The sequence below is a fragment of the Aptenodytes patagonicus genome, chromosome Z (assembly GCF_965638725.1).
Source record: "Aptenodytes patagonicus chromosome Z, bAptPat1.pri.cur, whole genome shotgun sequence".
NCBI classification, from domain to species: Eukaryota; Metazoa; Chordata; class Aves; order Sphenisciformes; family Spheniscidae; genus Aptenodytes; species Aptenodytes patagonicus.
The window spans coordinates 39,224,606-39,250,685 of record NC_134982.1 but is presented as its reverse complement, the minus strand read 5'-3'; the positions used below and the strand labels follow the sequence as shown (position 1 = coordinate 39,250,685).

General features: G+C 41.4%; 1 protein-coding gene across 3 annotated transcripts in view; it reads left to right on the top strand.

Annotated features, from left to right (window-relative positions):
• Positions 1–434: 434 nt before the first annotated feature.
• The window catches only part of MLLT3 (MLLT3 super elongation complex subunit), a 140,361-nt gene continuing 114,715 nt past the window's right edge, over positions 435–26,080 (top strand). For all 3 annotated transcript variants that reach the window (XM_076362492.1, XM_076362490.1, XM_076362489.1), the window contains exons 1-2: positions 435–573; positions 1,090–1,270. In XM_076362492.1, coding sequence (XP_076218607.1) covers positions 562–573; positions 1,090–1,270 — 193 coding nt within the window. In that variant the 5' untranslated portion in view covers positions 435–561. The remainder of the gene's footprint in view (positions 574–1,089; positions 1,271–26,080) is intronic.

The following is a 26,080-nucleotide window of genomic DNA, read 5'->3' as shown; positions in this document are numbered from 1 at the left end:
ACCCCGTTTCTCTTTTGTTCGTAGCGGTTCTTGCTCAGTTTCCCTTCCCGTTTCGGTACAACGCCGTCGACCGCTGCCCCCCCGCTTGGGGTGTGGCGCTGCCCGCAGCACGGTCCCTCCCCTCCGCGCCCGCCCATCCCGGGGCACCGTCCCGTCCCCCCCAACCTGTTACTTTAAGGGCCGGCGGGGCGGGGTCGGAGCGGGCCGGGCGGAGGGGCTCGCGGCCGCGCCGCCGCGCGCCATTGGCTGACCGCGTCGCCCCGGTGCCCGCCCCGCGCCGCACACTGTTATGTCTGTCTCAGTGTCAGTCCGGCGGGCAGCGCGCATGCGCGGCGGGCGCTTATCCAGCCGGCGGGGCGAGCGCTGAGGTCGGGGCCGCCGCGGGCTCGGTGTGGTGTGAGGGAGGGGAGGAGGCAGGCAGCGGGAGCAGCGAGGCAGAGGATGTCCGCGGCTCACCCGCCGCTCCTCTGCGCGCCCGCCGTCGTCTCCACGTCTTCATGAATTAGCGCAGCGGGGTGGGGGGAGAGGAGCGAGCGCCCCAGCGGAACCGGCGCCCCAGGCATGGCCAGCTCGGTGAGTACGGCGGACCCGCCGCCTCCGCCCCGCGCTGCCCGGCGCCGCCGGCTGCTCGCCGCCGGGGAGGGGTCGGCGTGACGGGGAATTTATCTGTTCGTGCGGCTTTCCCTGCCTCTCGCTGTCTCCCCGCCGCTCCCGGCAGCGGTACGGAGCACGCACGCACCCGGGGGGAGGCGGCGAGTATCGCCTCAGTCATGTTCCTGCCGCCGCACCGGGGACACGGAGCGCGGAGGTGGTTCCCTGACAGCGGCCCCCGGCTGCCCGCTCCCGCAGGACGCCCGGCGTCCTCCCGGTGGCAGCGAGAGCTCTTTTACGCCCTCGCCTGTGGGGCCGGTTTTTCGTTGCGGGGTTGCGGTGGTGCCTTTCTATATCGTTCCTCTTGCCGGGTTTATGGTACCGTTTTTTCCGTGTGTGTCCCCCCCCGCCTGCGACGGGGCCGATTGCCCCTCGTCCGCCCGCCCAGCCTCGCTTCTTCGGGCGCTCACCGGACGCTCCCCGCCTCTCCCCCCGCAGTGCGCCGTCCAGGTGAAGCTGGAGCTGGGGCACCGAGCCCAGGTCAGGAAGAAACCTACCGTGGAGGGCTTCACCCACGACTGGATGGTGTTTGTCAGAGGGCCCGAGCACAGCAACATTCAGCACTTTGTGGAGAAAGTCGTCTTTCACCTGCACGAGAGCTTCCCCAGGCCGAAAAGAGGTAGGTAGGGCCCGCCGCGGGCAGCCCCGACGGAACCGGCTTCCTGCCCCCGCCGCCGGCGGCCTCCCCGGCGCCGGGCGGCCGGTAGCGGGGTCTCCCCCCCAGACGGGCGCTTCCCGGCCGGCTCGGAGCGGGCGCAGCGGGCGGGTTTGTGTCGGTCTCCGTGGAGAACAAAAGCTGTCGCCAGTGCGGTGGTGGGCTGCTGCCGGTGGCCCTTCTCCCGCCCCCCTTGGGGTTGCCGGGGGGCGGGGGGGCTCCTTCCAGCCCCTTCCCCTCTCCCGCACTTGCTGCCGCGGGCATCTCCGCTCGCGGTCGCAGAGCCCCGGCCGGCCGTGGGTCTGGGTCGTGGCTCGCGGGCCGGCCGTGGATCTGGGTCCCGGCTCCTCCCTGTCTCTCACTTGTCGGTGGCACGGGGCTGGCTTCTGTCTCCGGGTAGGTCTGCACCGGGGGTTTTTGCCCACGTGTTGCTTGCTTCTGGCTGGTGTTGCTTTCTCCCGATGTACTAAATGTCTGACTGGGACAGGGATATCTGGAAGTGTGTTCGTGCTCGATTTGGTGCTTGAGTTTGGACTCTCCCAACACTTTGCTTTCTGCTTAGTTCTCTAGTTCATAGTCGGGGCTTCAACCTTTTCCTAAGTACATGAGAACTTCTCAAAAGGTGTGTATGTGTGGTGCATATGTACCCACTTAAGTTGGGCTGGGAGAGGTACAAGAAGCCTTTTGTTTTCAGATCTGATTCCTGAGCCCTTACTGTCCTGATTATTTTAGTGGGATTAATAGAGGTAACAGTACAAATAAAAGAAGTGATCAGGTTTGTTTATCTATGGAGAGACAATGGTTAGTAATTATCTTCCATTTGATCTGTAATCTTTATTGGCATCTAGAACTCCTGCAGTTCCTTAGAACATCATCATCATAATTCCTGTCTGCTTAGAGCTAGGTGGGGAAAAATTGAATGTTCAAGGAGCAAAAACCAGGAAATTTTTCAGTGTTGAGATAAAAAAAGCTTTTTTTGTGGTAAAGTAAAAACATATATTTTGATTTAGTGTTTCTCAGTTTGAAGATGCCAAGCTGTGACTTTTTTACATCAGTTATTGTGTTTATTCTAGAATATTTTCCTTCGCTTAAGCAATGGAGTGTAAGAATTTCAACTGCTGAGATTTTCTTCTGAAGTATAAGCTATTAATTCCCTTTTATTATCATAGAGTCGGTAAATTTTTAAATCTACTGTAAACCAGTGCAGTATTGCACAAACAGTTTTCAGTGCATCGTATGTAACACTGCAGTATTTCTGATAAATTAAATTGCCCAGATTGCACTGTGGAGTCTTCCTCCTGTTTTCTAATATTTCTTGTACAGAAAAACATGACTTTAAGTCAATCTCAATAGTTTGGCAGAGAAACTCCTGAGAACAGGTCTGAGTAGTTTAAATAGGTGAGATAGCATTATCTGTATTCAGTGAATTAGATGATGTATTGAAATCAGTGGTAGAAAGCCCATTTAATACTTTGAAGCTCTGTCTGCATAGGGGGTGTTTGTGATGCTCTCTGCTTTTATTATCCATGTTTTATTTATTTATTTACTTGTTGTCTGGCCTTGGGGAATGTGACTCTGCAGCCCAGACCTGGGGGTTGGTTGCTAGGTGTGATGTGGAACTTGCTAATAAGAATGTATTTTAGGACCTTTGCAAGCAAAAGATGCATAGTTTGCTGCTGGGAGTGCTTTGTGTCTCCAGCTGCTGAGTTTAGTTATGCAGTCATTTAAGCCATTGTTTTAAAGTGTTTATTTTGGGGTTTTATTTGTAGGCATCATTTTCATGATGTGGCAACTGCTGGGAAAGATGCCAGCTTATGTAGCCTGGGAGGGGACTTGTCATACTGTGATTGCACATGACTTGGATTGTAGGAGAACACTGCAGCCGCTCCCATCCAGCAGAGCGTAAGCTCAGATGGTGAGCACCCCATTAACTTCTGGGCTTTGCTTAGCCTCCTAAAACTACAGCAATGAGTGAAAAATAGGTGCTGAAGAAATTTCAGGCCCCTGAAATCACAGTGGGAAAGATGAGCATTGTGCTGCTGAGTGATCCATGTATAAATTACCTAGCACGTTTTCTGCTGTTCAGAAGTGTTTAAAAGAGTGGTGGCAATGTGTGCCTTGTAAATGGGAGCATTTTGTTTGTCTTTCTAATTTACAAATACAGTTAAAATTTTTGACAAAAATGTTCTAGGTTTTCTTGGCTCTGTAAATCAGTACTGTTAGTTTGATTTGGCCTCAGATGACCTTCAGGGTGGTATCTTAAGTGTTGCATATTTAATGGGAATGATATGCTTGCTTGTAGTGTTAGTCAAACTACCTGTTTTCCATTACTTCCTCTGAAGTTTTATACTTTATTATTTTAGTATAAGAAAACTTACCACTTGGAGATACTTAGTAAGGTCTTAAGCTAATCATGAGCCATGGGTTTAGCAAGCTGAAGTAGGTGTACAATATTAATATTAATCAAAAGCAAGTACTAGTATACTGACTAGCCATAATAACACTTAGCTGTCTGGCAAGTGATCTTTTTCTCTCTGAATTCATGCTGTGAATGGCTGCTCTAACATGTATGCTTGCTGGTAAAAGTTTTAATTCATTAAGTCTATCTTAAAATTGATCTATGAGCTCTACAGGTAATAAATGAATGGGCTATCATAGGTGTTATTAGCTCATAATGTGTTTCTGTTGCTAGATCACTTTTTATTAGGGGCATAGTCATTCCAAATATCAAGGGGGGCAAGGGAGATGAATTATTTTCAGTGCATTTGCTCTGCATGTTTATGAGAATAGCTGGATAAACTGTCAGTTTGCCGGCTACGGCTCTGGCTTTGCTTATTTCTTCTGGCTATACTAGGGATTTTGGAAATACTAGAGGTCAGTGGTGAGTTTGCAAAGGTGTGTCCAAGTGTTTGTTCTACTAGTAGTTGCTGCAGAGCAATCAGGGTCCTGTACCCAAAAGTTGCATCAGTTTTAAGGTGGAAACATAGCTAGGAACAGTGTTCAGTCATTGGGGCGCAGAGCAGGTTGGGTTGCGTGTGTAGAAAGGATGGGAACGTGATAGTGACTAACAGGGAACATAGTGTAGGTAAGCTAGTGACCTAATAAAATAGTCTCCTTCATCTTTCATTGTGTCTAACCTTAAAAACTTGAGCTTGGCAGCAGTTTTCCTGTTTTCTGTTTGCCTTATGGGGATTGAGTGTGTCAGTTTATCCTTGCATGGTGGAGCATACAGGCATTCGCAATGACTGGTTCCCCATACTTCCTCCCATTTAATGGCCTGCTCCTGCCATCTGACTTTGAGTAGTTTCATGGGGGGTGGCTACAGGACTGCTTGCGAGGTTAAAGAAAGTAGACTCATGCCCAGACTCAGTTTTGAGTAGAGTTTGCAAGACAAAAGCTCTCTAAAATCATAATGCAATCACAAATACAAGTTTTCAAATCTTGTCTATTTCCTGATGTTGATGTAAATTGGTTAAGAGAAGACATGGAGAACTTCTAAGATTCTAGCTTTATTTCAAAGCATGTGTTGCTTACCTTTCATTATTCCTATGAAGAAAATAGTGCTGTGTGTAGAAGTGCAGTATTTTAAAGCATGTCTGTGGAACAAGATTTGTCACCACGTTATGGTTAATTTTGACCTGCTGCGATACTGCCTCCGAAAGAGGAGCTGTTGCTCTTGTCTGATAATGTTTCATTATTTCTTTGGATGCTAAGCAATATAGAAATATTTTCTTCCTCTTCTCACCTAATGAATGTTGGTGCTCTGTCAGTAAGTCTGACTTACTAAACAGTTTAGACATATTTTCTTTACTTATCTAATGAATGTTGGTACTGTGTAACAGTAGTCCAACTTACTATTTATCTTAAAGTATTTCAGTTGGATAAGGAAACACATCTCTTGTGTTTCAATGACTCATTATAAGTACACATCAAAAACTACATTGGAACTAGTGTGGCCTGAGTGGTTAAGTTTCTATTAATCAGTGGTGCATTTTGACAAACTAAATTTTTCTTATTAAAAAAAGGGGCGGGCTAATATTTCTGTGCTAATAACTTAGTCAATATGAAAATGGTGGTTTGGACACCAGAATGTTGGAACCTAAAAAGTGGGAGGTGTCACTTTCCTCTGCGGAGCTGAGGTGAACAATGCTTACTGCATCTCGTAGTTCAAGAAGTTTTACAATGATATGGCAAAGTGATGGAAATGGAGCTGCTTGTTATTCTGCTATAGGATGGACCAAACTGTAACATTCTTCTAGAAGGTCCACACTTCCAGTATTGGTTGCTTTTGTTAAAGTTGTCTGTTAGTGCAGAATAAGACTTTAGTGGACCATAAATTTTGAAATAGACTTAGCTACTATAAAAGGTGCCGATGATTTCTTCCTAGTAAACACATTCTTTCTCTTTTCATGTGAAAGCTTTTCCAGTTTTGTTCCTGCAATTCAACTAGGAAATTTTTCTGAATAGTCTTCCTTAGAAAAGTTATAAAATCTCCTCTTCTGAATCTGTTGTGTTGTAGGAGTCCAGTAAGGAGCAATAAACTCTAAAAGATGCAGTCCCTATTATCAGTAGCATTTTTTTAATGGTTTATTTGTTTTTAAAGGTAACTTTGTCCCAGAGGCCATGGCAAGGTAAGAATCTTTTGGCACAGGAAGCGTGGAGTTAAGGGCAGTGGCGGTGTGGGGTGTGCCCTTCCTGGTGGAAGGGGCTGCCCTGTGAGCCCGCACAAACCCATGAGCTGACTTCAGTTCTGATGCATCATGGTGCATGGTGACACATGCTGTGTGAGTGGCACCCGGTTCTGTCTCTTCCACCATTGGTGCACAGCAGTGTAGTTGCAGAGTGGAAACTGCGGTAAAAGCATCCTTCAATTTGCTTGTAAGCCCTGCTTGGGAGAACGTATTTGTAGATAAACCCTAATACAGTACGCAGAATTTTATTTACAAAGGGGAAACTTCTTTTTGATTTAAAAAAAAAAAAAAAAAAAACAAACCAAAAAACCCACCTCATAGCTTTTATGTGCCCTATACACTACCGTGAAATGAAAAAATGCCAATCAAATTCTGCTTCTGTGCATTTGGATTCATTGTACAAAAACTGAACTAAGTTGACTGCATCAGTTGCTCAACTTGTGATGGACAGATTGGTGCAGTTTCAGGATGTAGATAGGTTCCTCCATGGAGGTGTTTTGGTCTGCTGCTTTAAAGGAATGTTTAAATTCAGACAAAATTTTTTACAGTGACAGCTTAATCCTCTTGTGAAAACACATCTCATGCTATATTTTTTAAAACAGTCTCTAGTGATCTATATTTTGGCTGTAAAAATGCTTCATGAAGCTCCCTAAAAGTATTTATTGATAATCTGCTGGCCAAGAAAGTAAATGAAATGTCTTAGAATGAATTTTGATTAGGAAAAATGATGCAGTTCTCCCCTGGTTACTTTGTGATTGTTTGGGTTTTTTTCTTAATTTTATTTTTAATTTGCTTTTCAAATATTTTTACTATGTTAGGAGGCACATTAGTGGAAGAGAAGGGAAAGAAGATCCTTAATCTTTCCTTCCTTTCCTAGCCCCATTTTATTAATGTGTTGACCACAATGCAAATGCTGCTGCTTTTAGTAGCTTGCATGTTGTCTTGTAAAATTTTGGAGAAAATGGCCAAATAATAATATCTCACTCACTGTTAGTGCTTAATTTTTTTTTTCTTTTGCTGATTTTTTTAAAATACTAAGTGTAAAAATAATAATAAAAAAAAATTTAGTCTCTCCCTGCTCTATTTAAAGTCAATGAGAGACTTAACTCTCTAATTTTAGTAAATTGAGTGGTCTGAGGATAGGGACCCACAAGCAAATTCTTACCGAATGACTTGAGTCTTCCCTTTGTACCAGCTAGCGCAGGCAGATGGTCAAGAGCAATAAACAGGCAGTCAGTTTTCTGCTGGATATTTTAGTAGGATATTTAGCTACACTTGTAAGAACTTAGGTTAATTGTAGGTCTGTTTTGTTTGGTTTTTTTTCCCTCTTACATTTTGTGAAGCCTAACCCTCTAGGTATGATAGGCATATGAGAATTTCTTTTTCCATCAGTCTGACACATACAGATTTGATACTGCACCTCTTAGGGCAGGTGTTGCTGTTGCTATTTTAGTTGCAAAATGGTTGTGTTATTGGGCATGGACTTCCTCATCAGTGGGTTTCAGCTGCAGCCAAATCAAACTTCTGATGTCTAGTGAAGAATTCCGTTTAACAGGAAACTCTTGAGACTTAAGTTGCTAGTATTTTAATCAGAGGTTGAATAGCTCTGAGAGCACATACATGCTTTCAAGGGCAGTTTCTGATTCAGCCCAATGCAAATTGCAAGGGCATGTCTTTCATTATCAAAGAGAGTGAGAAGAGTTTGAATATAGAGAAGCTATCAAGTTTCATCTTTATATGAGTGCCATCAGTAAATAATTGGTGGCTTTGGTAAGATGCTACCTGTATAGGAAAACCTGTTTCTAATAAATAATTTCACCTCCCTGATACGTCTCTAAAAATGATCACATTCAATGTCAATGCTTATACTGTATTTAGGAGTACACAGTGTAATAAGGACTTGATTCCTAGATTGGGCAGTATACATCTGTTTTATGAGCATACAAATCTGATGATCCCTTTCCATCAGAAGTGATTTGCTGTCTGCAAAGACTCGCATTGCATTCAACTGAAATGAAGTTAAATGCAGACTGAAGTGTGACAATGGGCTCTTATACTTGCTCAAGATATGTAGTGACTGTACGGTCTGTAGTACCTCAGTGTGACAATACATGTGAATAACAAGGCGACTACATCCTCCAGTGTCACAAACTTACAGCTTTTAAAGTTTATTTGCACGTTTTTTTGTGTGGTTTAATTGCGTGGTTTGTATTCAATGCATAGTTTTTTCATTCTCCTGCATGGGATGTCTAGTTTTGGCTAGATTTCCTCCCCCTGCCAGTGTGTTTCTGCAAGGGCAAATGCTGATGTCTGTCAGAACTGCCAGTCAGTTCTGACTCTCATTTCTTAACTCTTGAAAGATGGACCTAGGTTATTTCACATTAAGTTAAATTTGAATAGCGTTTAATTGCTAATATAGTATTTTTAGTTTTAAGGAACTATGGTTACATCTTTCTACAGCTACAATATTAATACACTCTGGTTGCAAATATTCCAGATTTTAGATGGTAGGAAATGAAATGTAGTTTCGGGGCTATTGTACACAAGACTTTTGGATAGCTGTAGAATAATACTCACTTGAAGTATGGAAAATCAGATTGTTGTGTGTAAGATCAGCTCTATCACTTCTTTAGCAAGATGAGGGGGAAGATACCTCAAAATGTTTAAGTCAGTGGACAGTTAAATTTGTTAGCATTTATTTGAGAAAGTGAAATCAGCTGGGATTGATTGCTGTTTATTGTTGTTACTCTATTTACTTCTGTGCAGTTTTTATCTTTAGAAAAATAGATATGTAAGAAATCTTTAAACCATGTATTTACTATTACAGGTTAGACAATCTGAACTGCAGGTATAATTATGTCTGTTAAGATTTTTCAGTGCTGTATTAGTAAGCTGTAAAATCTTGGAAATTTGATTTGTGTTATTTTTTGTGATACTGTTCAAGGTATGAAGGCTGTTCTTGTAACAATGCTGTGCAGTATGGTTAGGGTTGTTTTTTGGTGTGTTGGGTATGGTGGGTTTTTTTTTTTGTTTTTTAAATTCAGGTTTTGGGGAGAAATGTTGGGGAGGGTTATTCTGTCGTTTGTTCTGGTAGAATCTGTGGAAAAGACTGACAACTTGATAGTTGCAACCTGTAAAGACTATTGATAATGCTTGCGATACGTGGGGAAAGCACAGATTAATTTATAAAGGTTTGATCCAGAATTAACTCTGTAGGCTGCTGTGCTGCAATTCGACTACATTAATTTTTGTGAGATTCTTATGATGGACACCTGCATTTTTAAACCATCAGAATTTAGTTCATGTGCGATCATTCTGTTTCTTCCCTTCCCAGTAGTGATTGATAGGCATATATGAAAACAAAGGAACAGTCAAATTCTAGCACCTCTATATGTTTGCATGAAAATTATGCTTTCTCATCTTGTCACAAAACACTTAGCTTCTAATTGAAAATGTTGTTTGCTTTTTATCACTGTTGGCTTTTTGCTGTGCTTTCTGCTACCTAAAGTGGAGGAAGAACAGACATATTTAAAATATTTGTATGCTTACTTAAATCTCTGTGTGGGAATTAATTTTAAAATGAAATGTATTATACTGCCTACTATTAAAGGATACAGTTAAAATACCGATTTTTGCAATGTAGAAGATAATGTAAAAAAACTGTGCACTGCTGGGTAAAACCTGTTGTTCAGTGCCTGTTAAAAAAATTAAAATAGCTGACTTCTTTCTGGGGTGCCATTTATTTAAACAGTATTAGTGAATGAGACTCTGTTACTGCCAGGCAGAGTCAGTCATTAGAGAGTTTCTCATCAGTATCCTTGTGATGGTGCTCCTAGGCAGAGCATCAATGCTTAACTCTCTCCCTTGCTTGCCAGCTGTGGCTGTATCATGCCGTTAATCCTGTGCCAAGCTCCTGCACTGGCTCTGGCTCTCTTGAGGAGTTCAGGTTTGTTTCTTTGAGCTCCCCAGATGAGCCCAATGGTGCTGGATGAGTTTGATTTTAAAATCTGTGGCACACTATGGCGACAGAAGTCTCAACAGCTGTAACATCATGTAAATGATAGATCAAATCTAATTTCTTTTAAATAGAGTTCAGACCTATTTTCAGCAGCTGATGCATATGAATTGCCTTTGTATGGCTTCAGTAACTTGTCCATAATTCTATGTAAAAAAAGTGCATGCCTGTGCAGTAGGATGTGTGTATTTTTCAGATGGAATCTTGCTCATGAGGGTAAATACCAAGGTAGGTATTTCTGTTTTCAGATGGTTATGATGGCAGACATTATAGTGCAAACTGCATTATTATACATAACAACAACAAAAAAAACCCAACAAAAAGCAGAGCTGAACAAGAAATGTGAGGTGGAGTGATTTTGCTGATTACTGTTAGGTTACTGAGTGGTTTGTAGTAAGCCTAAATTTACTATTTGTTCCTGCTGTTCTAAAGCTTGTACAGAAAACCTCCACCTGACTCAATGAGACACTAATTGCTTTCCTCATTCTAGATAGAAGTAATGTGAACATGATGTGTCTTGAAACAATGGTTGACAGACAAGGTGTTCTGCATTTGTAGGCTTCTAAGGGAAATCGAGGACTTTCCTTGTATACTTAGAGGGAGACAGTATTTCACCTTTCATGTGCTAACTTTAAAGGGCAAATGATCCAGAAAAGAATAATGCTGAGATTCAATCGAGACAGAACTACTTGATATTGTGGGCTGGAGGCCAGCAACTGTGGTGTTTTCCACCATGGGGGGGGGGGGGTGGGGAAAGGCAGGCCCAAAAATATTTGCTATTACTCAGAGCAGCATTTTTGGTAGTGGAGGGCAGAAGTTTTCTTGAGGAATTTTGATTGGTACATATTAAATGGGTAAATAGCTTCTGAATTCCTCTTGCGATCCAGTACGAGGCTCTATAATTAAACAGAAAAAAATATTTGCACATTTTGTCTTACATAATGTAAATTCCAAGTGAATACTTTATTGAAGCATTTGGTAAAACCATTTACAGAATGGCTGTTTGTAAGTCATCCCAGCAGTAACATCATGCTTTACTGAAAAGCAGGAGAGAGGTGGATTGAACTTGAAATCTTGTGTGCTCTCTGAACATGGAGATGCACAGGTCTGGCATTTTTAAGGGCAGTTTTTTAAACTAGTATACTACCTGATTTTTTTTGGGGGGGGGTGGGGGGGGGGGGCGTTTGTTTCTTTGGTTGGTTTGTTTGGGTTTGTGTGGGTTTTGTGTGGTTTTTTTTTTTTTTCTCGTCCAGCCTGGGGGCACAGCATATTGCTAGACATGCTTGGTGACTCAAAACGATTCAATATTCCTGCAAGGAAAGACAAAACTGCATGAAAGAATAAAGTATATTGAAATGTGTACGGTCATATTAGTGGGACAGAAATCAGTCTCAAATCTGTTTCTATAAAAAGATCTTAATGAAAATGACTTTATTAGAATTACTCCGAAGTATTTCTTTAAATACTCCTAAATGTATAAAGCTGAAGAGCTTTCACTTTTAAAAGAACAGCATGCCCTTGCTGTTGCGTCAGTCACTGTTGTGGTGTTTTGCCTCTGTGAGAAGGTAAACTTCTACTTGGGGAAATAAGTAGATGCTAATAAGCACGGATTTGTTCTTTTTAGCCAGATCCAATGTCCAGCCTTTTCCAGCCAATATCCAGTTGCTGCCTTTCATTAGGGGACCACTTAGAAACTGGAGGTACTGCTCAGGGTCCAGGATCTGTGCACGGTGTGTGCTCCCTTGCCACGGTCTGCGCTCTCCCAGGGCTTGGGGGTTTTGTTTTGCTGACCGCTGACCAAGCACATGCTGTGCTCCAGAGCCCAGCACCCCGTGCACTGCAGGCAGCGCGTCAGGGAGTGTCCAGCAACCTGTTCTCCAACGGACAGGCCAGCGAGGAGACAGAGGTAGATATCTACCTCCAGTGGATAACCACGTGTGAGATCCACGTCGGAGTTTTTAGGAAGTGGGGAGGAAAGCTGTGGAAGGGTTTGAAGGCTGAATGGTGAAAGTGTTTATGCAAATTGTTTCCTAAATTTAGTAGCTGGCCAGAGGATGGAAGTACAGTTGTCCTAGTATAGTTAACTGGCCTTGCACAAAACAGAAAATAACCCCAACAGGTAAATTTCAGTCATCTCAAAAATAATAAGCCATGTCAACGAATAAAGACAGAATCTAATGATGAGAGTAATATCTAGCGAGCATATGCATACATTTTGAGAGGAAAAAAAAAACCCAGAAGGTGTGCTTTGTAACCATACTGTTCTGCTTAGCCTTTCGTTTAAAATACAATCTTAAAAGAAATTTCTTTGTATGCTACACTGGAGTCAGAAAATACTGTTCTTGTGAATTCCTCTGTAATATGTTAAGGTTCCTTACCTGTTTTGTTGCTGCTACTGTTAAGGTTTTGCCTCTTAGAACCGCAAAGGTCTGCTCTCATCTGTGATCTAATTCCTGTACTGTTAAGACTTCAAAGCTTTTTGATGCTCAAGTTGTTATTTCTTTGCCTGGCTGTCACTAATTTGTCTAAAGTGTCTTTTAAGTAAGTGTGTGGTTTCTGTGAGTATTGTAAATGTTCCCATTTGTATATAGCAGATATTCCAGAACAGAAAGTCCAACTTCTTAAATTTGGTGAGGCTTTTTTCCCCCTTTCAGTTGAGCCAGGTTTTAGCCCAATTCTGCAGAATATTGCTGTGATGTCTTGTCAGCAAGAAGTATTTTACCCATAACATATATTCTACTCAGTAATTAATTACAGTTAGGTTAATAGAAGCAGCAATATGGTAATACAATTGTACATCCTTATCTGAAGAATAAGGATACTTTAGGAAGTTTGACTTCTCAGACTATAAATATTTTTTTAATTTTTTTTTTTGAGATTGGTCTTAGTGTGAGAACCAGTGCACTCCTTGCTTAATAAAAAGGCAACTAGAGCATGTAAATGTATTCTCTGTCTTGTGGTCTTAGCCTCTTCTGTCTTCTCAGTGTAATGATGAGGAGGTAGCAGCCTTTCAACCAGTCTCTGTATTTATCTAGCATCCTTTCTTATAAGGATATTGGCTTTTATTATTCTTTAGTGCTATCCTCTCTATAATGCTTCCTTAGATACTTTTTTTTTTTTAATAAAGGAAACTACTTACAGCTAACTGTTAAAAATGCTGTAAGGTATTTGCGTGTAAATTACTGTGAAGCAACTCCATGCAAGTTCTTTGGGTGCCTTTGGCAGTCTTGTACAAATACACCAAGACCAGCACTTGAACCTGAATCAAGTAAGGTAGCCTAGCAACAGTAAAATACTTCAGTTTGCTTCTGCAGGCGCTGCTGTGCCATCCTAGCACCGCTCTTCCAGTGAGTGGCTGGACACACTGCGAGTTGCCCTGTCCATCCTTAATGCAGTAGAGGTGATAATGAAAAAGGCTCTCCTCTACAGTGGTGCCCTGAAGTAGAACCTGCTTCGCTGCTGGGGTGAGTTGGAGATAACTCCAGGGAAGTGGCAGTGACCTGTGGTCTTCCAGCTTGACCTGGGTGGGCAGGTTGTTCTGTGTGAATCCAGTTATGGCACTTCTGTGGCTCAAACCTAATAGGAGCAAAGACCAAATGATTTTAATGGGAGGGTAAACATCAGAAAACCACCGCAAAACAAAAACATTTATGTGCATGCACACACACACACATTTTTTACAAATACTGACTGTTTCATAGACATGGAACGGTGTTTTTGTGTGGATTCTGTAGCTGTCCATTGTTTTAAGTTGAGATGATACGTTACACCTACTGTGTTTGAATCCCTTGCCTTAGAAAATAAAGTATCTATTGCATGTTGCACTTAATCAAAAGCTGTTCTTAAAATGGTAGTCATCAATTATTTTAGTATTTGCTTCAGGCTTTGTTGTTAAATGTTGAGTCATCCCACATTGGAAAGTTTATCTTTTCACCTACAAAATTCTTTCCAAACAAACTAAATGTCTCCGTTGAGTGTACATAAGAATAAAAGTTAATATTTGACAAAAATAAGGTTGTCAAATAAACTGTGAATGACTTTTGTTTTCATTATCCTTTCTATTGCCTGGGAACTAGATGGAAACAAACTGGTTTCTATGAAGCAGATCTACATTAGGTTACTTCCTTGAATTTTTGATGTAATAAAGGCAAAGTTAAACAACACTGCAGTTCTTGCAGATTTTGTCACAAAAGTTTAGTTGTATTAGTCTACTAATCTTAGTCTGCAAGGATATTTCCTTACATTTCTGTCTTAATGCCTAAACTGCAATTTTACAGGAGTTGAAATAATAACAACCTACTTGTAGATTGACATTTTAAGTGTACAGTCAAAATTATCTATCCATGTCTCAGGTAGAATATTTAAATGGTTTTGGTTTCTTTTTTGTGTTTGAGTTGCTTAAGTCTGAAGTTGTCAATTTGTGTGTCTAGACAATGGAAAATTTTACATTTTGGTTTTAGTTGCTTCCTTCGTGGTCTGTCCTGAAGTCTAGATAATAGTAATTTCTTCATTAAAATCTAAACTTACCTCTGGTTTTTGAATGCATTTTTAATGATGCATTTGATATGTAAATATTAAGTTAAGCTATATAGCTAACATGTAGTCTGTAAATGTGTTTATATGTATTGTAGTTTTAGAGGCATAACAACCTTTTTTTTTTTACTTTAACCATAAGTGATTTTGCAATCTAATGCAGTGATTAGATCAGTATGTTTGCCTTGAGACTTAAGTCACTTAATCGAAACTCAGAAAATTTCTGGAACATTCTTTATTTGAAAATAAAACTATTCAATAAAAGAAAACTGGCATCTGTATCTTTGTAAGAAAAAAACACTGAAGCAAATTAAGGGTGGTTAAGTCTGGCATGTGATCAGGCAGTGAAGATAAGGCTTCTTCCTCCTCTTCTTCTTGTTCTCCCTAGAGGTTTGTTTTCTTACATACATTTTATGCAGCCTGTTGTACTGTATGTTAATCTTATATAACTGCTCTCTAAACCATTTCTATAATAGTTTTCACAAAGCTAGTGTGGGGGCCCAACGGTTTAACTGCAAATTAGGGATACAGTAAGCACAAAATGCCTTCCAGCCACAGCCAGGTATAGGATTAAAAGGGGTTTTGCAACTTTTCCTTGCCAAAGTTAAGAATAGTGGACTTCATAAAAATTGTGCAAAATTCTAAATGATCATGAGAAGTGTGTTTCTTCTAAAGTGCCACAAAAGAATGGGAGGAGGTGGGGAATCAGGAAAAGGCATGGATTAAAGGTTACTCTTCCTTTTTTGATTTTTCACTTTATTGACTGATACTTTTCTTTGCTAGAGATCACCAGGTTGATACCTATTTTTAAAAGGAAGGATTTAAAACAAAATTACGGATTTTTTTAGGATGATGCTAATTTTATGCGGCACCTCTAGAGCCTGTGAATTCATTCTGTGAGGAGAAAAAATGTGATGTGGCCATGTGCCTCACTTATGCAGATTGTAACTCTAGAATAGGGAGTCCATAATTCTAATTTAATATTGACTCTGTGTGTAAGTATATTTGTATGTGCCTGCTCACAGTAGGAATTTTTTTTAGCTTTCCACCAAAAAACAGCAGGCACTTAAAATAAGCAAAGAGTTTAAAGGTGTTTGGGATTTTTTGTGTGTCTTTCAACCAATGTGAATTATATTAATCTGATAATGTTTTCCTTGGCCAACATGGAAGTTTCTCTTGTGCAAAGAAATATAGTCATCAGTCTTCAATTGTTAAGTTTCATCTCTTTTAAATTCCAGGTCACTAAAGAGGCAAAAGCATTGCTGGTGTTACTTAAAGGTGTTACAGTGTTGCCCCTAGCCTCTCTCAGAGATGTTTCATGGATATCAGAAACCACGGTAGCAGAGCAAGAACCTAGCTCCCCCTGCTTACATGAGGGGAGGACCCTTTCAAAATATAAATAATAACACAAAAATATAGCTATATAAATCCTCAGGAACGTGTTGTAGTTAACTTTCAATGTATTTGTGCTTTGTTACTGGCAAAATCAGTATCTTAAAGGGAGAGATAATATGTTTGCTTCCTCTGCATGCTTAGGCAGTTTCACCATTTTCCTTTACTATTTATGTTTATTTCCCACCCCTTTCTTTGCCATCCACACAAGAAGGGGTGAGAGCTGAATGCTTAAGCAGGAAAATGTGCTTCCCAACTTGCAATAAGTATTGGGGAATCAGAGGCAGGTGTAGTATGCTCCCTGCCCCGCTTTCTCAAGTTGTTGGTATCTCTGCCTTCTGTGAGGCAGTGTTGATTTAAACTGTTGCTGTATCTTATTTGTTCCTGTTTGTTCTAAGTCACTTTCCTTTCAAACATAATCATCCCAGTGCTAAGATTTTTGGTGTGTTCATGATTAAACGTGTGGGAATCAAAATGCTTTATTTTCCATCTGTGTTCTGGAAATTAGATTTTTAGCATTGCCCTAAGATGTCTTTGAAGCCCTACAGGCAAGCTGGGATATCAAAGGGCTACAGGAATTCAGCCATAATTGTTTTACGGCTTGCTAGAAATCAGACCTATTTGTATAGGTAGCATAGAAAATAGCTGTGATTTGACAATTTGGTGTCATTTATATCCACCGTAAAAATAATAAAAAAGTTAAAGGGGTATTTTTGAAGCAGGAACTAAGCTGTAAATGCAAATTGCTTCTCCATTTTCTCAAAGGAACAAAAAGGAAACAGGGTTTAGGAAGCTTTTCATTGAAGCAAAGTTAACAAGGACCCTGTCTACTTTAAGGATATTTAATACTGTACTTGCATGGTGAAATTGCACATTTGTTTGTTCCTTTAGTACAAGATCACACCATTCAAAATGTACAGATTAAAAAGGATTTAATTACTAATAAGTCAGAAGGAAAATTAATGCAAACTTATGTGGCAGCATGAGTAAGTAGTTCAAGTGATCTCAGTTCTGGAAAATTTGAAGTAGTTCATTTTTCTGTTGTGACTATAAGCATGATGCCCTTGCTGTCTTCTGGAAGTCTTACTCCAAATTACTTGTCCAGGTACCATTCATGACTGAACAGTTAAGTAAGCAGACCTGAAACTCTAGTAGGATACTTTCTCGGTTGCTTGGAGAAGCCATCTTGGAAATGTGTTGGCAATCTTGTTTGAAAACCAGGGGTTAGGAAGCACTGGATCCCCAAAAGGGAGTTTTTGGGTGTTCTGCTGCTTTCGAATATATTGATAAGCATCTGGTGACAGTGACGTACTTGCATTTGCCCTGCTTTTCACTTGGCTCTACAGAGTACTCAGAACACGTGAGTATGTTTGTGGGGTCATCCCAGTGCCCTGTGTAGGGGAGCGATGTAGGGAACAAGTGTACTCTGAGATACCTTTCAGTAGCTTGTGGTAATAGCAAGTGCTGGAAGACCATCTTGTCTTAGATAAAAGTAGCATTTAAAGAGATGTGACTTGGCATCAGCACAAATATCAGGTAGGAGAACCTGTCACCGTGCCTCCTTACATGTCTAAAGTGATGTGGAACTGCAGGTCAGTTGGGAAAGTAACAAAACCAGTTGCGAACTGATGAAAATTCCAGTACTTTGCAACTACAGGGGCTGCCCCATCAAGGCATTAGTATTGCTCAAAGTGAGGACAGTTGAGGTGGTTAGCGTTTAGCTGGCAATAATCTCTACTTGGTAAATAAAGCAGAGCATGTTCAAGGTGGTGAAAGGAAGAAGCACTCCAACTTAAAAATGGAACTTAGAGGCCCAGAAAAATGAGTGACCCAGTACACCACGCTAAGTGTAGCAGAGGCTAGCAGTTCCGCTCCAGCACTCTTCCTTTTGTTGATCTAGGTGAGCCTGCTGACATCCAAGCTATTTTTATAGATTAGGCACACCCGATTTCTTTGTCACTGATTTTTCTGGTTCCTGAAAGCACTGATGTCTGTTGGAATGTTAATATCGTCTAACAAGCAATGAAACTTCTGTTTGCTGTTGGACTTGGCAATGTATGAACAAAGTTTGGCACCTCTAATACTGGCCTGTCCTATGCAAATCTCACAGTATTCCTGTTAACTCTTACTCTGAGAAGGAAGGAGGTTTTTATCTCAAGAATTAATGCTGTTCTTCCTGCTACCAGTACTACTCCTGTCACTAAAAAGACTGGTTTCTTTATTAACATCTCAGCTATCTTTGTCTTTTGGTATCTGGAGATGATTGAACATTTTAATAAGCTGTGGGATTTGTCTTAAATTCATTACTTCTAGATCTATTGACTTAAAGCTGTTTGCTCTCAACGGCTGTTAGATTGTCTGGTTATACCCTTAGTTGGTTTCCAGCTTTCACAGTCATCTGTTAAAGATGGAAAAACGCTTTAAGATTTGTAGTTGAGCTTGTTACGGGTCGTGGTTTTTTCAATAACTAAATCTTGCTTTGAAGACATAGCTATTTCTTCTCAGTTCATGATGTTTGTTTGAATGTTGCCTCCTGACTTGAGTTGTCTTGCTAACATCTGTAATTTGGCCTGGCTGGTAAATATCTTCCCTCTTGTAAAGCAGTGCTTGAGTTTCAATTCTTGGGCTTCTCACTGAGCTAACAATGTCCTTGCTGGGATGGGATTATTCAGAAGTAGCTGGTGAGGATTTGGATTCTGTGAACTTTGTATGGCATTGAATGCTTATCCCATTTCCTTTTTGAAAAGCTTTGCCAGAAATGGAAACCATACAGTTGATGCAAGATGAAGGCCAAATAGCTGGTGACTTTTGTGCAATGAGATGTGAGCAATTGTAAAACTTACCATATAGCTTGAATTACAATGTGATTGCCATTCAAACTGTGTCTTTAGAGGGTTAGCACTTCAAGTAACTTGGGTGCAACTTGGCAATGTGGTTGATTGTTTGAGCATTGTGTAGCTTAAGTTGTTCTTGTTTCTAATCTCATTTACCTTCTGAATTGATAACAAGTCTTTCAGTTATGGAGCAATGAAAGAGTAGAGACTTTGGATGTATCTCAATAAGCTTTCATAAATTGTGGCACACTAAAGTCAATGAAGTGGGACTCTCCAGCTGTCTGTTCTAACAGCATGGCTATAGCCATTTGACTTTCCACAAGCTCCTGGTAACAAATATGTTTGAGATCTTATTTGGGTTGTGTCCTGAAATAAATTAAAAGGCGATGTAGTTCATTGTGATTTGTGGGCATGTCTGACCTGTAGCAATTCCACTGGAGAAGAGGAGGTGCATCTGCTGCATATCTTCTGCTCTACATGCTTGTGTGGTCTCATGTGGTTGCAGTTTTGCCTTCTTTCCTCTTTGTGTAAAGAGCAGCCAAGGAATATACACAGCATGTCATAGGTGAAGTGCCTTTGTGAATTTTCCATTCCGTACTGTCCCCATTCTCAGCTTCTAAACCATCAGTAATGTGGCATTTCTGTTTATCTTTGTCTCTGTGCGCTAGTTGAGGCACCCAGAGGAGTTTATTTTCCATTTGCTAGTATGTGTTATCCTGCAGTTGCACACGTAGTGTAGTTCTTGGGGAAGAATCTGAAGTGCATCCATTTTTATTGTGAGCTCTAAGAGTGCCTGAGAAGCTTTAAATGGTAATGGATCCTTACAAGAGGTCTTGTTTATACCACTCCTTTTAACATGCTGCTGCTATGTCATTATTTCCTGTGTAAAGTTTATAGCAAAAAGGAACACGATCCCTTTTAAACATCTATAAAACAAGATCTCTAGCTGCAGAAAGTGGATTTGCAGCTTGTGAGCTTATCTACCAAGCTGAACTCCCATATGGCTAATCTTACTGTGCCTTGGTTAAGGCTGAAGGTAAGCTCTTCTGGAGTTGCTCAGCACCTCACTTAAATAGTTTGTTCTCCTCTTCCTCTTAAGGACTGCTGTCCCAGTTGCTAGATAACTGTTTTTATTCTCAGAGCTCTGGTGAATACAATTAGGTTCATACAGACAACAAACAATTTACTAGAGTGCAGTTACATTGTATGCCTTAATAGAACTGGGTGCGCCTGCTGCCAAAATGGATGGCTCATCTCTCCTTCTGTCTGTGTGCTGCCAGAGTTTTCCATGTGACATTGGTGTGAGCTGGGCCAGCACCCTGATTCAATAGAAAACAACTTCCAAGCCTCTCCTACCACTTCTGACTCTGAACTCTGAGAAGTTAATTTTCTGTTGGATCCCTGGGCTGAACTGACTTGCTCTAGAGCTACAGTGTCATCCAGTGCCAGCAGGAAAGGTGGGAATGCATGGCTAAGAGTAGAAGGATAAGTAAGACTTTTTCTCTTTCGGTGGCAGCTTGCAGTCACATAAGATGAGTGAGATACAGTGTTAAAACAAAACACATCCTTAGAGTTCTTGAATACATAAGTATTGCTTTGACACTGCTGCTGATGTATCGTGGTCTTGGCTCTGACACTTGTGCCTTTGTACAAGAATCTTTAAGTCACTGTGGAACTGTATTTACTCTTAATGAATTTCACTTGTAAGTGCTGCAGACTTTGCAGCATGTTTGGGAGGTACAGGGCACTACAGTATTCATTTTTAAGATCCGAAAGAAATTGCAGAGCTTGGGTGAGTTTGCATTCTATCTGACAACAGGTTATTTACCAACTAGGAACCATACAGATCTGTAATAAGAAAAGCATAATGGAATGCTTTGCTTTTCACTTAAAGAAAAAAGTAATTTTTTTAAAAGCTTTTTTCTTTGGTTTTTCCAATGATTACATCTTGTTTTCCTTGAAGTGGCCTATGATGTTCTGTTTACTCAGTGGATAAGGAAGGCCAGTAAAGGGAGCTGTCTGTCTTCTATTTCTAGGGTTTGTACAATTCTGAAGAGCAGTGAATTCCCTCTTTTTTTGAATGCTCACAAGGTTACCAGTATGCAAGGCATGCGATAGTACTCCAGGAAACTTCACTGCCCAGCTAAGAGAGGGGTTTGAAGAGATACTGTCTACAGTGGTCATGCCAAAGCTAGGTTTACTCCTTCATATATCTGTGATATCTGTGCAACTCTGTTCCTGCTTTTTATGTTTGAAGTACCTCCTCAAATTTGTGCTTTTGTTTTTGTTGGTTTGTTTTTGTATGAGAGCATTTAAACTGTCTAATTGGTTTCTTGACTGGTAATCTTAAACCCCCAAATAAATTAATCGGACTACTTCTTGGGTTTGGTATTTGCAGGGGAAGAGGGGAAATGACCTCACAATGTCTTTTCTTCTACAATATTTGACCAAAACAAGCAAGCATTTTTATCTCCTGTCTCCAGAGACAAAACTCTCTGATGCCAGAGATGAAGATTACTGCAGTGATACTTGAAGATATGCTGCTTACTTTGATGCGCTGTTTTAAGAGCCTCCACTTGGCACAGTGTTCATCAACTGAATGGCCTACTAGTGATGGAGAGTACACTGCAGTCTGTCAGTGATGCGGGAGCTGAGCTCTGCCTGCCCGACTCTGAGCCTGCAGTAGAGAGAATTCTCATAACTCAGTAGGCTTTTACCACAGTTTGGTTGAAAGTGGACATGTAATTAAAATGTGGCAGCACTATTGATTTGGTATGTCTGTGATAGATTTAACTGGATGCAAACTGTTAAATTTTTCTTTAAGTGTTGGTCTCTAAGGATGAACAGAAGAGGCCAGCACTGACTCAGGCTGCCTCTCATGGTTTTGACAGTTATGTACCAAAACTACTACTTTAACACTCTCTACAGAGGAAGTGATCCATACTGAAGCTGAACCAACTGTTCATTTTCCTACAGAAATTCATAACTTGGAAACAGTCCTGACTTCATAAAAGCAGTGCAAACTGTATTTCTAATAGTATTTTGATAACATCACTTCTTAACTCGTACAGTCAGCCTGAGTTTGGTGGAAATCTAAAGTTGAAAGGTTCTTAGTTGCTGTCAAGTCTTTAAAAAAAATAATTGCTTGCTTGCTTCTACTGCAGAAGAGTATCTTCCAGATCCAAGAAAGTAAAACAAATTTTTGGTCCTGAATCTGCAGGACATAAAGGTGTAGTGCTTCCAGAGCTGTTCTAGCACTTGTTATACAGTGTCTGAGACATCTAATGACCCTTCCACAGCATTCTAGCCAAAGAGCAGCATTGTTAGGAGTCATGGGGAGTTTTTCAGGTTGCTGGCAATGGTAGGGCTTGGATGGGCAAGGGTACTGCAGAGACTGTTGCTTCACGTAAACCTGAAGACACGTGCCAGTTGCTTGACAAAAACTAAATACTCTTGCCAAATAGCAGAGCAGCAGCTGGTTATACATTTGCTTCTGTGTCCAGTCTAGAGGCCTCTCCCATGTTTCTGCCTGCCTCTGGATGCATGACTTGATGCTGATATAAAATAATATTTTTTTTTTGGAAAAAGATGCGGCCATCTCTCACTTGCTGTGATCTTTTAGATTATGAATTCTGTTGTCTCACTAGCAACAGAAGAAAAGTCTTGACTTCTGTTGCTGAGGGTAGGCACAAGTACTGGGACTGTTTTCTGTTTAGTAAGGGCAGCTGTTACCTTCAATAAGTATTTGAACAGGTAGAATAGTCTGCCTCCTTCTTTTGCTTGCCCCCAGGCTATCAGTGTTCAAAAGAGAATAATGTGTGACAACAGGACAGAGTTGAGCAATGGAGATTTCTGGTGACATCAGGATAGGGTTAATGTGCAAATATGGAATGCAGAGGTGTTTCATTTAAGCAAGGTGAGGGAGGAGAAAGCTTTTTAAATCGCATGTCTAAAAATTTCTCTGTCAGAGTGGTCTGGTTATCTTGCATCCGTAGTGATATGAATGGGGCCAGATGCAGAAATCTTCTGACAGTTTTTCAAAAGGCCTATTTAAAGTAGTTTTATTCAGAGAACAATTGAACTCAATGGTATTGTGCTGCATGCCATCCCTCTCAGGTTACAGCAAAGTAATTTGAAGTTTTAAACTTCCATCATTGTAGTGAAATTGTAGGTGAAACTGTAGTTATTCCTTTTCAGCATAGTGTATAGTTGGAAACAAATTGTTTGGACTGTTCAGAAATGAAGTACATGAAGTGTCAGTACAACCGAAACCCCTTACCAAGCTCTCGAGTGGGTTAACTTGAGAAGGCGTGGCCTTTGAATCAACAAGAGTGCAAACAAAAAAAAAGGTAGAGAGGGTCTATGGTTGTCAAAAACATGGATAGTCTGCAGTGGTTAGCTCATGTTGATCTTCCAGTTTTCAAATTTTAAATGCTTTTTGCAGACATTTGCTGGCTTGTAGAATTGGCTTAGATAAAGTGAGGGAAGTGATGGGCATTTTTATGAAAGCATGTATAGTAAGTGCTTGGGCCTTCTGTATTTCCCCCTTCATTCTCTGGAGGGAAGATGTACTGTGGGCATTTGTCAAGAGCCGAATGTCAGGGGAAGTGTGAGTGGGAAAAGTGGTGAGCACAGACTCCTCAGTAGAGCAGGGAGACTGGGACCTTTAGGTTTAGTTTTGTTCCTTGCTCAGTGTTAAGCAAAGCAGTCTTACCCACCAGTCCTTAAACAATTAGTTGAGTATCCTTTGACTTGCATGTCTGCAGATGCAGCTCTGTATTAACTCTCCTGTGAGAAGCAGAAACTACCGTGGCTGTCTAAAAGCATTGCCATGGTTGTGAATTTGGTTCTCCTGTTATGTTCCAGTTTGTTGGGGGGAGAGAAGTTTCTGCAAAATTTTAGAAAGTTGAGACCTCAAAGAGGAATAGATTGTAAAAGACAATGAGTGAAAAACTAGAATGGAGATTTCCTTGATTAGATCCAACTGGTTGTTACTTAACTGCATACCTTTACCTGCTGTAAAAATACCTGACCTAAAGATGAGAGAACCTGTTCCTAGGACCAAGGGGGGAAAACCGTTCCACAGCAAAATCAAGTGGTGCAAATTCACTCTTCTTAAGCAAATTTGAGATGTGTCATGAGGAAATCCTCTTGTAAAAAAGATTTTTGAACAAGATTTTGTTTGTCATTTTTTATGTTGTGAGTAATTCAAGCAGATTCTTCTTTCACCTGCTTTGTTCTAGATAGGTGTTGTAATTTCAGGGTTTTAATGTTTTTTTCATGCTAAAAAGCTTCATACTTGTCATTTCGGGTTTTTATCTGCTTTGGCAGGTCAAAACTGTTAACATCTATGGATGATGTCAGCGACAACACTGTCTCGTACATAAAATTGGCAAGCAAGTTGTTCATGCTGTGTATGTGATAATCTTTTTTTCTGATACTTAAGCTTCTGTAAAATGGGAGTCTGAATTGCCTTTGAGGTTATGAGCTGTTCTCGACAGCAGTTTGAAATCAGTAAGAATTGTACTTTAACACCTGGATGTTATTCTGAAAAATTAGCAGCCCCCTCCTCCCCTCCCACCCACCCACCCAGCAATCTTAAAAGGCTAACACAGTAGGCTTGTGTTTTTTACTTGTTTTGAGAAATTTGTCAAAAAATACTAATTTTTTAAAGATTATTAGCTTATTGAAAACTTGTGTGTCTTTATTCACATAGTTTGCTTTGAAACATCAGGTTTCTTTTAACTTAAAACCAACAGAAATCCCAACACCTTAGGTCCTGAAATTACAAATTCTTGAACATAGCAGTAAAACCCTCCAAGGCACATGTTTGAAGCTGCATACTTGCTTAACTATTTGCAGGCCTAAAGCCTTTGTTTTACAAGTTCTGTCATTATCTCTTTTCCCCTTGCCTTGCCTTAGAAAAGAGATTCTACCAATAATGGCACTTAACTTTCTTCTCACAATACACTATTTGGGAATTTACTGTATTGTTTAATTTCTGTAAAATAGTGTTGATTACTGTGATTTCATAGAATCATAGAATAGTTTGGGTTGGAAGGGACCTCTGAAGGTCATCTAGTCCAAACCCCCTGCCGAGGGCAGGGACATCTTCAACTAGATCAGGTTGCTCAGAGCCCCGTCCAACCTGACCTTGAATGTTTCCAGGGATGGCGCATCCACCACCTCTCTGGGCAACCTGTGCCAGTGTTTCACCACCCTCAGCATAAAAAACTTCTTCCTCATATCTAGTCTGAATGTACCCCCCTTAGTTTAAAGCCATTCCCCCTTGTCCTGTTGCAACAGGCCCTGCTAAAAAGTTTGCCACCATCTTTTTCATAAGCCCCCTTTAAGTACTAATAGGTTGCAATAAGGTCTCCCCGGAGGCTTCTCCTTTCCAGGCTGAACAACCCCAACTCTCTCAGCCTTTCCTCGTAGGAGAGGTATTCATTCCCCTGATCATTTTCGTGGTCCTCTTCTGGACCCACTCCCACAGGTCCGTGTCTTTCTTATGCTGAGGGCTCCAGAGCTGGACACAGTACTCCAGGTGGGGTCTCAGCAGAGCAGAGTAGAGGGGCAGAATCACCTCCCTCGACCTGCTGGCCACGCTTCTTTGGATGCAGCCCAGGATACAGTTGGCCTTCTGGGCTGTGAGTGCACATTGCTGGCTCATGTCCAGCTTTTCATCCACCAGTACCCCTCAGTCCTTCTCGGCAGGGCTGCTCTCAATCCCTTCACCCCCCAGCCTGTATTGATACTAGGGGTTGCCCTGACCCAGGTGCAGGACCTTGCACTTGGCCTTGTTGAACCTCATGAGGTTCACATGGGCCCACTTCTCAAGCTTGTCCAGGTCCCTCTGGATGGCATCCCATCCCTCTGGTGTGTTGACCACACCACTCAGTTTGGTGTCATCTGCAAACTTGCTGAGGGTGCACTCAATCCCACTGTCTATGTCATTGACGAAGATACTAAACAGTACTGGTCCCAGTATGGACCCCTGTGGGATGCCACTTGTCACCGATCTCCATCTGAACATTGAGCCGTTGACCACTACCCTCTGGATGCGACCATCTAACCAATTCCTCACCCGCCGGACAGTCCACCCATCAAATCCTTACCTCTCCAGTTTAGAGAGAAGGATGTTGTGGGGGACTGTGTCAAAGGCCTTACAGAGGTCCAGGTAGACGACATCTGTAGCCCTTCCCGTGTCCGCTGATGCAGTCACTCCATCATAGAAGGCCACTAGGTTGGTCAGGCAGAACTAACCTGCCACCATGGTGAAGCCATGCTGGCTGTCTCGAATCACCTC